This window comes from Eleutherodactylus coqui, chromosome 1 (assembly GCF_035609145.1).
Source record: "Eleutherodactylus coqui strain aEleCoq1 chromosome 1, aEleCoq1.hap1, whole genome shotgun sequence".
Lineage (NCBI taxonomy): Eukaryota > Metazoa > Chordata > Amphibia > Anura > Eleutherodactylidae > Eleutherodactylus > Eleutherodactylus coqui.
Genome location: NC_089837.1, coordinates 173,264,790 through 173,280,538, shown reverse-complemented (window position 1 = coordinate 173,280,538; position 15,749 = coordinate 173,264,790). Strand labels below are relative to the sequence as shown.

Genomic DNA, 15,749 nt, shown 5'->3' with positions numbered 1-15,749 from the left:
GGCAGGATGGACTGATGTGACTGAGGAGGGCAGGACGGACAGATGTGACTGAGGAGGGCAGGATGGACAGATGTGACTGAGGAGGGCAGGATGGACAGATGTGACTGAGGAGGGCAGGACGTACAGATGTGACAGAGGAGGGCAGGATGGACAGATGCGACTGAAGAGGGGAGGATGGACAGATGTGACTGAGGAGGGCAGGACGGACAGATGTGACTGAGGAGGGCAGGATGGACAGATGTGACTGAGGAGGGCAGGACGGACAGATGTGACTGAGGGGCACAGGATGGACAGATGTGACTAAGGAGGGCAGGACGGACAGATGTGACTGAGGGGAGAACGGACAGATGTGACTGAGGAGGGGAGGATAGACAGATGTGACTGAGGAGGGCAGGACGGACAGATGTGACTGAGGAGGGCAGGATGGACAGATGCGACTGAAGAGGGCAGGATGGACAGATGCGACTGAAGAGGGCAGGATGGACAGATGTGACTGAGGAGGGCAGGACGGACAGATGTGACTGAGGAGGGCAGGACGGACAGATGTGACTGAGGAGGGCAGGATGGACAGATGTGACTGAGGAGGGCAGGACGGACAGATGTGACTGAGGGGCACAGGATGGACAGATGTGACTAAGGAGGGCAGGATGGACAGATGTGACTGAGGGGAGAACGGACAGATGTGACTGAGGAGGGGAGGATAGACAGATGTGACTGAGGAGGGCAGGACGGACAGATGTGACTGAGGAGGGCAGGATGGACAGATGCGACTGAAGAGGGCAGGATGGACAGATGCGACTGAAGAGGGCAGGATGGACAGATGTGACTGAGGAGGGCAGGATGGACAGATGTGACTGAGGAGGGCAGGACGGACAGATGTGACTGAGGAGGGCAGGATGGACAGATGCGACTGAAGAGGGCAGGATGGACAGATGTGACTGAGGAGGGCAGGATGGACAGATGTGACTGAGGAGGGCAGGACGGACAGATGTGACTGAGGGGCGCAGGACGGACAGATGTGACTGAGGGGCACAGGATGGACAGATGTGACTGAGGAGGGCAGGACAGACAGATGTGACTGAGGAGGGCAGGACGGACAGATGCGACTGAAGAGGGCAGGATGGACAGATGCGACTGAGGAGGGCAGGACGGACAGATGTGACTGAGGAGGGCAGGACGGACAGATGTGACTGAGGAGGGCAGGACGGACAGATGTGACTGAGGAGGGCAGGATGGACAGATATGACTGAGGGCAGGATGGACAGATGTGACTGAGGAGGGAAGATGTCAGCACGGACAGATGGGACTGAGGAGGGCAGGACGGACAGATGTGACTGAGGAGGGCAGGACGGACAGATGTGACTGAGGAGGGCAGGATGGACAGATATGACTGAGGGCAGGATGGACAGATGTGACTGAGGAGGGAAGATGTCAGCACGGACAGATGGGACTGAGGAGGGCAGGACGGACAGATGTGACTGAGGAGGGCAGGACGGACAGATGTGACTGAGGGGCACAGGATGGACAGATGTGACTAAGGAGGGCAGGACGGACAGATGTGACTGAGGGGAGAACAGACAGATGTGACTGAGGAGGGGAGGATAGACAGATGTGACTGAGGAGGGCAGGATGGACAGATGCGACTGAAGAGGGCAGGATGGACAGATGTGACTGAGGAGGGCAGGATGGACAGATGTGACTGAGGAGGGCAGGACGGACAGATGTGACTGAGGGGCGCAGGACGGACAGATGTGACTGCGGAGGGCAGGATGGACAGATGTGACTGAGGAGGGCAGGACGGACAGATGTGACTGAGGAGGGCAAGAAGGACAGATGTGACTGAAAAGCCCAGGACGGACAGATGTGACTGAGGAGGGAAGATGTCAGTCAGGCACTCCGTAGCCGTCCCGTTCCCCGGCACCTGTCACACAGCAATGACCTCCCTTCCGTCACTTGTCCCCTCGGTCCCCGCCATGCTTGCATCCTTCCTCCCCCCTCCTCCTGCTCTCATCAGGCGAGCCTCCTCACGCGTCCCCGGTCCCCGTCTCTGTGTGGCTGGGAGCGGCCGGACTCCACCTCGGGGCGGGTCCGTGCTGAGCGCACTGCCCGGCCGGGACTGGGAGGAGAGGACAGTCACACACAGCCAGTGCCTCCTCACCGCCGGGACAGTGAAGCCGCTGGAGATATAACGGTCCCGGGGCTGCGGCCACAGAACGGTAATGTCGGCGGGGAAGGGTGGTGATGCTACACATCGGGGTGCGGTGCTGAGGGGCATCATGTGGCGCTGGGGAGAAGTCCGTGGGAGGGGATGTACAGGATGCTCCGGACAGATGTGCCTGGGAGAGCCGTTACACTGCGCCTCACACGCCGGTGATGTCAGGAGCAGAGAGCCCGCTATATATGGTCAGCGCTGCTCTGCTTCCTCCGCCGTTTAGGGGTCCTCCCTCCCCGCCCTGCCCTGTTGCCTCCGCACTCCTGTCCGGCCAATCAGAGCGCCGCAGGGTTGTGCCTCATGTCCGCTATCACCTGGGGGGGGACAGTCACTTCCCGCCGCTGGACGGCACTTGTTGCGCACCTAGTAGTATCTGTTGCCCCTGTCGTCCCCCCTCTGTCCTCCCGGCTCGGCCGTGTATCAGTCCCACCTCACACCAAATGTAACCTAGCCTGGAGGACGAGCAGCCGTTATCCACAACAGCCAATCACATTACAGCTTTCATTTTTCCATACAGTTACAAAATGGCAGCTACAGTTGCTATGGGCAACCGCTCCACAGTTACATGACTGTATACCTCCGGCCTGGTATGCCTGTGGAAACTCCACACAACACCGTATTTTGTATACTCGTGTTGCCGATAGGAACGCGAAACGCGCAGTCTCATAGCTATGTGGCCGAGGCGGTTTTTGTGTCCGTAATGTTGCACTTTTCAAGTTCTACGTCCCCTTCGTCCACCATTAGGGAAAATGGGGCAAACTACAAAAAAGGGATGTAGCTGTTACAAACCGCTATCTGTGCCATCCACTTCAGGTTATGGAAAACTAAAGGGGTTGCCCTATTAAGAAACCTTCATCTCAGAGTGAAGGCAACCCAGTCTGTGCCAGGGAAGCTGCGGCCAGCCATGCAGCGCCTCCTACAGGGGACGACGTGGCCATTGCATGACCATGGATGGAATAACATGGACTTTCACCCAAAGCCGCCCCTTTGTTAGCCTTTCTCCTCTGGCTAATAGAACTGAATTGGGGACTCCATGACATCCATCATTTGCCCAGGATGAGGAGATAGGGGTTATCTTGATGAAACAAGCCCTTTAATGAGGTATTGCTATCTTAAAGGGGTTTGCCAATATAAAAATTAGCGGTGGCAGGGGGGAGACTAATACCCCATTTAGACACAACGATTATCGCTCAGAATTCACTCAAAAGCCGCCTTTTGAGCGATAACCGTTGTGTCTAACGCGCAGCCATTGTGCAGTTTTCGTTAACGATGAGTCTTTTCAGTGCCGCGCTGAGTTCTCAGCGGGATGCCGCTGATACTATTGTTTTAGCTGGTATACCGCTCGGAGAACATAACAGGAGTATGCAGAAGATAGGTGCTCCAGCTGTCTTCTGTATACCCTGTTCGGAGTGCTCAGCTGTATACCAGCTGAGCACTCCATGAACAGCAGGAGTATGCAGAATACAGCGCTTCAGCTATGTTCTGCATACCACGCTTGGAGTGCTCAGCTGGATACCAACTGAGGATTCCGTGAACACAGCAGGAGTATGCAGAAAACAGCACTCCAGCTGTCTCCTATATACCCCGCTAGGAACGCTCAGCTGTATACCAGCTGAGTGCACCGTGAACACAGCAGGAGTATGCAGAAGACAGCGCTCAGGCTGTCTTCTGTATACCCCGCTTGGAGCGCTCAGCGGTCAGGTGACCCACATTACTCATACACTTCAGTAGAGAGGTGAACTTCTATTCCGCCAACCGATAGGTGAAGCTTCCAGAGGTATGCCCAGCTGGTGTCAGGCATTGATGGCATATTTTATGGATGTCTCATAAATGCCCAGAATGGGAATACCGCTTTAGGTCACCTTCACACGGGCGACAAAATTGCGCAAGATTTGTGCATTGAAAGACGCACAAATATCAACCCATTCTTGTGAAGGGTTCATACACTTGAGCGATGTTTTCCTGCATGGCACCGTGATGCGATCCTCTGCTGGAAATAAACCGCGGCGTGTACTATCTTGTGCGCGGGAGAAACTCCACAATCCCCAAAGTGATGCAAGGCCGTTTTGATATGAAAATGCATCTCATCTGCGGGGAATTCACATGGTGGGGAGCACAATATGGGGCTGTGATTCACGGCCCCATATCACTGTCACCAGTGTGAAGTGAGCCTTATGGTATCTTTACACTCCGCTGCTTTTCCACAGCTGGAAATTCCACGGCAAACTCTGCAGCATTTCTGCAAAAGACACAGAGCTTATTTCAGCTGCCGTAGCGCTCCTCTTCGCCTCTGAAATCTTAATGCTTTCAGCACTTCCTTCACCCGGCACCATCTAGTGCAAAAGCAATATCACCTGAACAGCAGCGCTGCGCTCACTGGAGGCCACCGGGTGAAAAGCGCTGACCGTGCAAAGAATTTGCAGAAACGCAGCTGATTTCTAGTTGAATTCCGCACAGATGGAGCAGATTTAGACTCGGTGTCTTTTGCGGAAATGCTGCGGATTTCATCATGGAATTTTGCACTGCGGAATATCTGCAGCATTCCGCCAAGTGTAAGCACACCCTAAATGTCCTCCACTGGTAAAGGCAAAGAAAACGTCCGTTTTATCATCCATCTTTTTCACATTGCAATCAACGGGACCACAGATGAAAGAACACAATCATGCCATTTGTGACATCTATCATTTCGATCAGTCCGTTCTGTCATCCCAGTTACTGCGAAGTAAAACAAGTGAATGAGGTATTCCGTTTGTCTTGAACAGGAGGGAGACCAGGGACACAACACAACTATCAGAACTTTAAGGGGTTTCCACTAAAGGCATTTATGTGGCTATCAAGAGGGTAATAAGCCACTTTCAGACACCTCTGTCGGTGGCTTATCACCCTTAGGAACCAAAGGATTAGGCACCTGTGGTTGGTAAAGAGTCAGTGTACCCCAAAACACTTTGGAAGGTTGGCCAGTCCCACCGAAATTGGTGGGTTTGACTGATGTTCAAATAATGTGTTTGGCTGTTTTAAAGTGGTTTTCCGAGTCATTTCTTTTATAACATTTTGAGCTCCCCATTGCTCAAAACTATATAAAAGAAATATGCTCCCCGTATTGGTCCACTGTTTCAGCAGTCCAGTGCTGTATCATCTTACAGGTGACGTCACCTAGTCAGCAGGCCTGGTGACATCCCGAAAACCTGTCAAGTGGGCTTCTAATGTAGAAGCTTCCAGGCATGTTTACAGGACATTACTGATAACGTCCCTGCTGTCTCCCATTGGCTGCATTGGTCATGGGGTAAATAACCCATATCATCACTACAGATGATGTAAACAGAGATCCGAGGATGACAGCAGCGGCAGGGGAGCGGCAAGCAGGAAATGACTATAGAGTTTTTTTTAAATAAAAAACAAAAAACGATACATATTTTCTATCAAACTGTCCAAAACAAAATGAAATGATTCCCGTATTTTATTTTAGCGTAAAAAATACAACTATGAATTTTAAAGAGAAAACATATTTTTTATCTTTTTACCCCTAATGAAACTAAAAGAACGGGTAACAGAAGTCAGTGAAAAAAAGATATAAAATATAGGCCTATATGTCATGGAAAAAAAGCGTAGCAAAAATAATTTTGGTAGCTGAAGGAAAAAACTAGTGCAGTAAATGGACAAAATCCCTAAAAAGTGTCTGGTCCTTAAAGGGGTTGTCCCGCGCCGAAACAGGTTGTTTTTTTTTTCAACCCCCCCCCCCCCCCCCCGTTCGGCGCGAGACAACCCCGATGCAGGGACCTAAAGAAAGCTTACCGGAGCGCTTACCTTAATCCCCGCGCTCCGGTGACTTCTATACTTACCGGTGAAGATGGCCGCCGGGATCCTCTTCCTCCGTGGACCGCAGCTCTTCTGTGCGGTCCATTGCCGATTCCAGCCTCCTGATTGGCTGGAATCGGCACGTGACGGGGCGGAGCTACACGGAGCCCCATAGAGAACAGGAGAAGACCTGGACTGCGCAAGCGCGGCTAATTTGGCCATCGGAGGGCGAAAATTAGTCGGCTCCATGGGAACGAGGACGCCAGCAACGGAGCAGGTAAGTAAAAAACTTTTTATAACTTCTGTATGGCTCATAATTAATGCACAATGTACATTACAAAGTGCATTAATATGGCCATACAGAAGTGTATACCCCCACTTGCTGCCGCGGGACAACCCCTTTAAGGCTTTTCTGGGACTGTGTAAAATAAAAAAAAATAGCTTACTCTCCTACTTCAGGGGCTTTCTGTACAGCGCTAGAGACCCAGTGCCCATGGCTCAGAACAGGAAGAATTCGGTGGGTAGTCACGCTGTTCTTTTTGAATGTGCCAGCAATCACGAGCTTCAGCGGTTATTGTTCCATAGGTTCTGAAGCTTGTGATTGCAAAAGCTGGCACATGTATGGTACATGACAGCCAGGTTCAGAGCGGCAGGCACCAGGACTTCAGTGTTGGAGGGGGAGCCTCTGAAGTAAATAAGTATGTCTTTTTCTTTATTTTACATCACTTATATAATATTAAGCCTGGGTATTGTTTAAAGGCCCTTTTACACACAATGATGATCGCTTGAAATTCGCTCAAAAGCCATCTTTTGAGCGATAATCGTTGCGTGTAAATGTGTGCCCATCGTGCACTTACGGTGCACTTTGCGTCCATCTCTAAATTCAGCTCAGCTTAAAATCCATCGTCCCTGATAAGAGAGACCACATGCTGAGTTCTCCACAGGCTGCGCTGATAACATTCTTTTAGCAGCTGTCCCTCTGGAGAACAATAGTGATGTATTTAGAGAACAGAGCACCCGATTTTCTCTAAATACATGCAAATGAAGCTGGTTAGCTACTAATGGGCTGATTAGCAAAATGAACGCTCAAAACTGTCCGTTTCTGACGAATTTTGAGCGATCATTTGTGTGTGTAAATGTACCTTAGTCCCTTTACCTCAGGGGCATAGCTGGGCCTTATTAATTTCTCAGTGGGCACAGTGGAGCCATATTAATTACTCAGTAGGCACAGTGGAGCCTTCTTAATTACTCAGTAGGCACAGTGGAGCCTTCTTAATTGCTCAGGGAACACAGTGGAGCTATATTAATTACTCAGGGGGCACAGTCGATCCTTCTTAATTGTTCAGGTAGCACAGTGGATCCTTCTTAATTGCTCAGGTAGACAGTGGATCCTTCTTAATTGCTCAGAGAGCACAGTGGGGCCTTATTAATTGCTCAGAGAGCACAATGGGGCCTTGTTAACTACTTAAGGGGCTGTGTGGCCTATTAATTACTATGGGGCACAGCAGGACTTAGAAATTACTAAGGGACCTCTTTGGCCCTCCCTGCTCCTCTGAGGTGGACTGACAGAATTACCTACCTTGGGCACACATACCTGACCTAGACTCAGACGACTGGGATGGCCGTTTGGCCATCTCAGGACCGCCCTTGATCAGTGCAAGGGACAGGTTGATCCAAGTCAAGTTCCTACATAGAATCTACCATACTCCCACCCGTTTGTGAACCATGGGCCTAATCCCCAATGTAGACTGCCCAGGATGCTTGATGAGTGCGGGCACAATCATGCATAGGGTTTGGGAATGCTATGTTTTGCAAACCTATTGGAGACATGTTCTTCAGTTTATAGAAGTGCACCTAGAGGCCCTGCGCATCCTGCATAGTAAGATTTGTCTCTTTGGCCTTGTGGAGGACATTCCAATTGACGCAGTAACATGCACTTTATATGAAATTGCTGTTCTTTATGCTAAAAAAGTTATATTGCTTAACTGGAAACATCCAAAAACACCTAATAGGTCTGCTTGGCAGCGTGAAGTGAATGGGCTCATCCCTCTATACAAGTTTACATATATGGCCCAAGGATGCCCCGCCAAATTTGCTTAGATATGGGGCCACTGGGTTGACTGCCCTAATACTGCATCAGGCGTATCTGACTAACTTCTTGGCCAAAGGCAAATTTGGAGGTTTTTCTTTTTCTACTCCTCACTATGCGCAGGGATATTGAATGCTTGCTGTGATGACGGCCGGGTCGTGGGTGAAACCTGTTGTGTTTTTATGTTTTAGTTACTATTTCCCAGGTTGGGAATCTTGGGTTCTGTTTTGGCGGGGAAAATAAATAAAAGGGTATATGTAATTACAAAGGATGGGAGAAGCACAAGAGTTCTGATCTTTAAATTTACAAAACACTGGGGTCATTGCATGTTTATGAATTAGAACATATGTATATTTTCTTTTCTTACTGTTCACGGAGCCGATACCACTACTATCAGTGTTTTATGAACGATATTGTTCTTTTATACTAATTAGGAATGTGTAACATATTATCTTGTGCTGTTGAGGACCTTTACGTTTTAGTATTAACCATTAACCATCTCATAGCGTCTCTAACCTGTGACCGCTCCGCTGTAATCACTATGTCTGAACTGTTTGATGTAACGGTAGTAGCCTGACAAAGCTGTTGGTTCACCGGTGCAACACGCTGCCTGCATCTTGCTAAATAAAGAATTTGTGTACTTACCTGCCTGGCTCTCCTGGTGCGCTGCGATCGGAGCTCCGAGTTCCACGCACATAACTACATATGAGATATACTCTGCAGCACAACACCAGGTGCTGTTTACATAACACATCATCCAGACACACATGCTGATCCCAATCTCTGTAAACAGTATATCAGGTGATAGGGTAGAGCTTTAGTTATTAGGCTGAGGGTCACACGGATGGATTCCCGGCAGAAATCTCGCGGTTTTGGTGAGATTTCCGCCAGGAAAGCGCTGCTTCAAAACCCGCGGCACTCAGCCACGAGTTTTAGAGCAGATTTGCCAAACGCTTTTCTGTTGCGGCCGGCCCTCCTATAGAGGAGAGCATGACCGCAACGGGGAAAAAATACTTGACATGCTGCGGCTGGGCAATCCGAGCTTCTGCCAGCTTTGCAGCAACGGATTTGCCGTCCCATGTGGACGACATTTTTCACAGATCTTGTCCACAAGGCTGGGTAATCCCGGGATTAGCAGCCGCATGCGGATTTGCCGCAGCGAAATTCTGGACGGAATTGCAGCCTTGCAGTGACTAAAAACAGGGCAAAAAAAATCAGACAAGTGTAATACATACCATTGTTGAAAGAGAAAAAAACCCTTCAGTTCCCTTTAGCAACTATACAACGGTGTGTGCAAACCACAGCCTTGACCCTTCAAATCCATGTATAACATATCCATCCTTTTCACAGGCAAGGCATGAAGTGATCCTGAAATGAGTGGGTGGGTGTTGATGAGCTGATTTTCCCTGTCCTAGCAGAGGGGAAATGAGGGGCTGTGTTAGGGCTGTGTTGGGGCTTTATATTTGATATGCCAATGTCTGCGCTTTCCTTTCTTCTTAATGAAAGCTTTCTTTAGTGATTTATACATGTATCTTATAGTATACTTTGCTTTGTAGGTTTAAGACATGGAGGCCATGGATAAAGCGGTGAACGGATATATAGACAACTTGCTTGGACCGCGAGGTAAAATGTTTTCTCATTTGTAAATCTGTAAAATGATAGTTTTAAAACTGCAGCGTATTCAAACAGCTGTGTTAATGTTATTTTTAAAAAGGGTTTGCATTAAAAGACCTCAGGATCAGTTCTCCGAGTACCTGTTATCCTCATGTTCATATTAAAAGTGGGAAATATTATAGAATGTCAGCGCTGTAGGGTTTTATGGTTTATATATAGATATTTTTTGCCCTGCTCCTGAGTTGCAGTTTACATTATTGTCCAGAGTTCTTTTCAATACTGCTGTTTTTTTACAGTCACATTCAGATGCATATTTAAAGGGGTTATGGCTGAGATCTCCACCGATCCTTAGTATGAAGGGAGTTCCAATGAAAGTGTAGTTTCTCTGCACAGCGACACCTCCAGCCACCTGGCTGGACCGGAAGCCGCAATCAGCCAAATTCACTTATGGATTGGACCCCTTCTGATCATAGTAATATGCCATGACTTTTTAAGGAGGGAAAAGTTCTTTAAAGATAAATTGTTAATACCTCGAATCTCCCCAGTGGCAGGCCCAAGAATAATCCAGAATGCGCCTAGTGTAAAACACAAGGTTGGGTTTAAGTTAAATTTTCTGTTAAATTCTCTTTAAGGGGCTTTTCACACAGTAGCAAGTGGTGGACATTGCCAGGATATCCATTACTTGTTGATCTATAGGGATCCAATTACCATAGGCTCTAACGATCCTTAGAATGATCAGGGCTTAGTGCTAAAAAAAAAAATTTCCAATTAAAGCCACGCTCCCAGCCTTGAGCCGTGGATAAACAGCAGCATAGCCACATACACTTGGAGCCGTGTTGCAGTTCTCTGCTTAGAAAGTTGTCAGAAGTGGCACTGTGCAGGGAAAAAAGGCAAGTGATACTAGTCCATAAGAGCTAGTGAAGGCAGCAGCATCCTGGAGTCACAAACCCACATCCAGCATGTGTTAGTGGATGGGTGTAGGTCTAGGAGCAAGTTGTAAACTTGCCTAGCAGGGCATTTATGAATTAATGAAACTCTGAAATCTGAAAGTGTAACTTTAATTAATGTGTGGAATTCCAGTTGTATAATAAAAGTGTAGTTGTAAAGTAACTTTATTTCCCTCAGAGATTACTCTTCTCAGCACAATTTATAGTGCACTGTTCTCACAACTAGAAATATTTCAACTAGATTGTCAAAAAATTGCTTAAATCAAAATTTTATGATAAGTATATATAAACCTCTTAATGCAGAATGTCATAAATGGAACTGGTGCTGCAGACAATATATGCGGAAACAATTTGTGACATTTAGGCCTCCTTCACACGGACTGATTTCCGCCACGTAATTCGCGGCGAAAATCCGCTGCGTTGCCCGCAGCTATTAGGTTCCATTGAACCTAATAGCTCAATGCTCACGGTCCTCACCCGCGGCATGCTCTGTTTGCCGCGGGTGTACGCGCGGACGGCTTCCATTGCAGTCAATGGAAACCGTCCGTTCACGCTATCTTCCGCTGTAGCACAGCGGAAGATAGCGTGAAAACGCTTCCCCGCCTACCGCCGCCACGTCATGTGACGCGGTGGGCGTGTCATGGGACGTGGCCGGCGTGTCACATGACGCGGCCGGCGTGTCACATGATGCTGCGGCGGTGGGCGGGGAAGCGTCTTGCGGGAGCGAGGACGCCGGATCCGCAGGTAAGTATGGGGTCTCCTGGGGGGGGCGCCGTGACGGGCTCCGCCGCGGAATTTCGCGGCGGAGCCCGTCACGGCCGTGTGCAGCCGGCCTTACTTGGATGGTCTTCACCATGAGCATTGAGTAGAGCAGGCCATGTGTGGGATGTTTGTTTGCAGACTGGAATTAATGAGACGTTCTTTCTTCTTCCAGTGGGAATGGGCAACCATATGTGAGCTAATGTGCCCACTTCATAACAGTTGCAGGTTTTTGGATAAGAAGGAATGTACTTTGCTAATCTCTTGGAAGTGAGGTACCATCCTGTGAGGATTTTGCAAGACGTCTTATTGACATTGAAGAGATATAGTACTGACTGTTGAATATTTCTTACTAAGATCGCTGGAAGGGAGCCTAGATCTCTCTCCAATGCTCTCATTTATGAGGTTGGGTCAGTATAAGTTATAGATCTAAGGCTAACTTCACATCTGAGCTAAGGATTCTGTTTTTCTGCTCTGGATAACAGAATCCCCTAGATGAACACATCCGTCTCGTAATGGAACCAAACTGTGGTGAACGGACCTCCTTGACTATAATGGGGGTCATTTTGTCCCTGCACCTGTCCAGAATTTTTACCGAACAAAAAAGGCCTGCATGCACAACTTTTTCAGCCATTTCATGCCCTATGTGCGGCCTCTGAGTGGAGCAAAAAGTAGCCTAAAGTGGTACCAAAAATGCAACTCATCTTACAAAAAACAAGCCATCCAACAACTGTATCAATGATAAAATACCAAAAGTTAGGGTCCTTAGATCAAAAAAGTCTTGGCCATAAGAAGTTGAGAGATTCTGAAATTTTGCAGTTTTCGCACAGGCCATTGACCCTCACAATAGCCTCACAGTAGATTGATGTGTCATGTTCTGTAGAGATCACTTTTAAAGGCCCATTTACACTGGACGATTATCGCTAAAACTTCGCTCATCGGCGATTGTTTTAGCGATAATTGGTAAGTGTAAATGGGCGCGGGGCACTCGCATTTCGGGCACCTTTCGCTGATCTTTAAAGTCAAGCTCACTTGATTTTAGCAATCCGTTTTATCAGTCGTTCTCCATGGGAAGTGCTGATAGCATTGTTTCCCCGTGGAGAACAAAGGATCTGAGTGCAGATAATAGCCCAAGGCTATTAGCTGCACTCAAGAAAGGCTTCATTAACATACATAATTGACATTTAAGTAGCTGAGAAGATACTTGAATACCAATTATTTTTTATGCAAAATAATAACTAAAAGCTGTCACTCAAACTGTCATCTGAGCGATTATCTGCTTGTGTAAATGGGCCTTTAATTGGCTTTTCATTAGCATCACATATAAGATTACAATGAAAGGTTATACCCACATATAGATAACCCAGGATCTACCATTCACAATAAATGATACCACAGTATATCTCCTCCACCTCCACCTCCCTGCACAGTAACTTCTGCACAGGTCACAGAGCATGCCAAAAACACTCCCCCATAGAAGTCAGTGAGTCATCTCCAGTGCATGGTTCATGTAGCAGCTGTGAACAGAAGCTCAGGCATGATAGCTGTCCCCATAATCATCTGTCGGTGCTATATAAATAAAGATTATTATTATTTAAAGAACAAGTACTTTAACAATCTACAATCAGAAAATAAAAACCAATGAGAAAAAGAATATGTTTTAGTATCAAGTTTTAGTTGGTGAAAAAAATATTGGTGGCCCATTTAATGTAAGCCTGTCAGTGGTATTGACCTCTGTCCCTTGAATAACTATGACTGCTACATAGGAGCTAGGGAAACCTTTTTGAACATATCATGTGTGCCGTGAGTAATAACTCATACCTTAGAAAAAGTATTTTGGCCAACTCCTGTGGTATGTGCAAACTATTCTTCAAGTGTCCTCTGGGTGCTCCTTCAGTAGACAAGTGTCCTAGGATCTCGGCAGCCACCCCTCCCATCTAAGTTTGAGTCACATCTTTTGAAGGGGATAGTGGTTGATGTAGGAGGCAGCAAAGACATCAGTCAAACCTGGATGGGAGTAGCCTGCGGAAGAGACATCAGGGGTCTTATACGAGAGAAATAAAGTGCCTATTAATCATCTATTTATCCTGTTCTATGATGGCTTTTATAATTTTCTACTGATAAAGAGTTAATTAAAGTTGGCTCTGGATATGATTTTCTTTCCATACTGTGATATTGGGGAGGGGCAGGGTCTGTGCACCAAATTGGAACCGTGCGGCAGTGAGTTGGCTGCTTCTTCCCCCTGGCATCACAGGACATTTGCCTGCTCAAGGAATATTTCTCAAGGATTTTTTACAACTTTATATTTTTTCTGTGTATTCTTTGAGTGCTCATTGCTGTTTTCTCACACACCACTGTTCTTTATTCAGTATACTTTTTCTAAGGTACTTTATGCTGATGGCATAAATGAGTATTTTCAGAAAGGTCTCTCTAACCCCTATATAGTGGGGTCGAAACTGCGGACAGGTTCCTTTTAAAAGATTGTACATCACCTTTGTGACAGAGTATGTGTTGCAGAAAAAGCACTGTGTGACCCCCCCTTACTTTTCCTATTTAGGACCAAAAGAATACTCCTGCCAAATTTCATGTTTGTATGACACCTTTATATATATATATATATATATATATAATGTGTGTGTGTGTATATAGATGGCACAATAATGACACTACTGGGAATTCGCAAGGCAATACTAGACCCACACAAGCTTTCTCCTATGACCCCGACCTCCCTGGTACCCTCAATCTTAGCTAACAAACCCTTGAAAGTACCTGAAATTTGGAATAATGTAAAATCCTTGACAGTTTATAACATGCTTAAAGATATAAAACTAGACACCCCTAGCCAAGTTGACACTTTCATACAAAAACGCCCACTCACTTTTCTGGAGAAGCTGGATATTTTTCAGTCCACAAAAAAAATTCAAACACAGTACAGCGACAAACTTAGAGACCTACTTTGGTGTGAAACACACCTGTCCCTCCGATCCCACTTACATAAACAGACATTGAGACTTTAGGCTAGGGTCACACAGGGCGGATTTGCCGCGGTTTTGCCGCAGCAGATCCGCCCGCGGCCGCTAATCCCGGGATTAGCCAGCCATGTGGATGAGATTTCTCAGAAATCTCGTCCACACAGGACGGCTAATCCGCTGCGGTAAATCCGTTTGAAACCGCGGCTGCGGCCGCCGCAGCCGCGGTTTCAAAAGAAGCAGCATGTCCATTCTTTTTTTCATTCCGCTGCGGCCGCGCTCTCCTCTATGGGAGCGCCAGCCGCAGCGAAAGAGCGAGCGGCCGGGCCGCTTCAAAGCCGCCGCGGCATAAACCGCGGCGGTTCTCCCGGCGGAAATCTCGCGGTTTTTGCTGCGGCCAAACCGCGAGATTTCCGACGAAAATCCGCCCTGTGTGAACCCAGCCTTATAAAGGCTTGTTACTAAATTCAGCTCCCGATAACCATGGTACCTTAGGGAATGGGAGAGAGACTTGAAGACCAGCTTCTCCAAAGAAGATATCGTCAAAATACTTACCAACGCCCACGGATTTAGTAGATGTGTTCGAATCCAGGAAAATTCCTATATATGTCTTACGAAATGATATAAGAGGCTTGCTAGCCTAGCTAAATTAAAACCTACGACCTCAGACTGCTGCTGTTGTGGCCTCAATAGCGTCTCTCTGCTACACATCTGATGGGAATGCCCTATGATTACACCTTACTGGGCACAAATAGTACAACATGACAACATATGTAAATATCCTCCTGTGGAAACCTTCCGCCTATTTGCACCCCTAACGAAAACCTTTCTGCTGCTAAGCTCCAAATTCTGCTTATGGTGCAAATCTGAGGCACCTTTTGAAAAAATTGCAAACTGGGAAAATGGTGCAAGACACAAATTTTTAAGCATTTGGAAACCTTGATACAAATACATCACTTCAGACAATCTCAGCTCTTGACCATGAACCTCACCCCCATGCGCTCTAAATTCCCCACACACTCCACTCCCCCAATGCTTCCAAAAATCTGCCCTCAGGTGAAACCTCGTACGTGTTTGGAGAATTTCGATAATTTTCTCATTTACCACATAACAGCGACAGAATTTTTTAGACACGATTGCCTTAATCGGTTAGCTTACTACCTTATTTGTTTTGTGCTTTAGTTTTCTGTTTTGTTCGTCTTAAATCCAAAATATAATTATTGCAGGAAAGTAATGGCCTCTTGTATTCTTACATAATAGAAGTCTAATTACAACCTTCTGTTAACAAGTAATTAAACTTATCATTTCTGTTAGGGACTTGTGTGTCCCATTCTTTATTGCCTCTTCCAGGTCTTACAACCTGA

At 47.2% G+C, this 15,749-nt stretch overlaps 1 protein-coding gene and 1 long non-coding RNA gene across 2 annotated transcripts in view; one reads left to right on the top strand and one right to left on the bottom strand.

Annotated features, from left to right (window-relative positions):
• Nucleotides 1-8,782, bottom strand: part of LOC136628165 (uncharacterized) — a 115,496-nt gene extending 106,714 nt beyond the window's left edge. The window contains exon 1 of the long non-coding RNA XR_010792858.1: nt 8,742-8,782. This is a non-coding gene — a long non-coding RNA (uncharacterized lncRNA). The remainder of the gene's footprint in view (nt 1-8,741) is intronic.
• Nucleotides 2,095-15,749, top strand: part of ELOVL5 (ELOVL fatty acid elongase 5) — a 62,104-nt gene continuing 48,449 nt past the window's right edge. The window contains exons 1-2 of the mRNA XM_066603835.1: nt 2,095-2,216; nt 9,653-9,719. Coding sequence (XP_066459932.1) covers nt 9,662-9,719 — 58 coding nt within the window. The 5' untranslated portion in view covers nt 2,095-2,216; nt 9,653-9,661. The remainder of the gene's footprint in view (nt 2,217-9,652; nt 9,720-15,749) is intronic.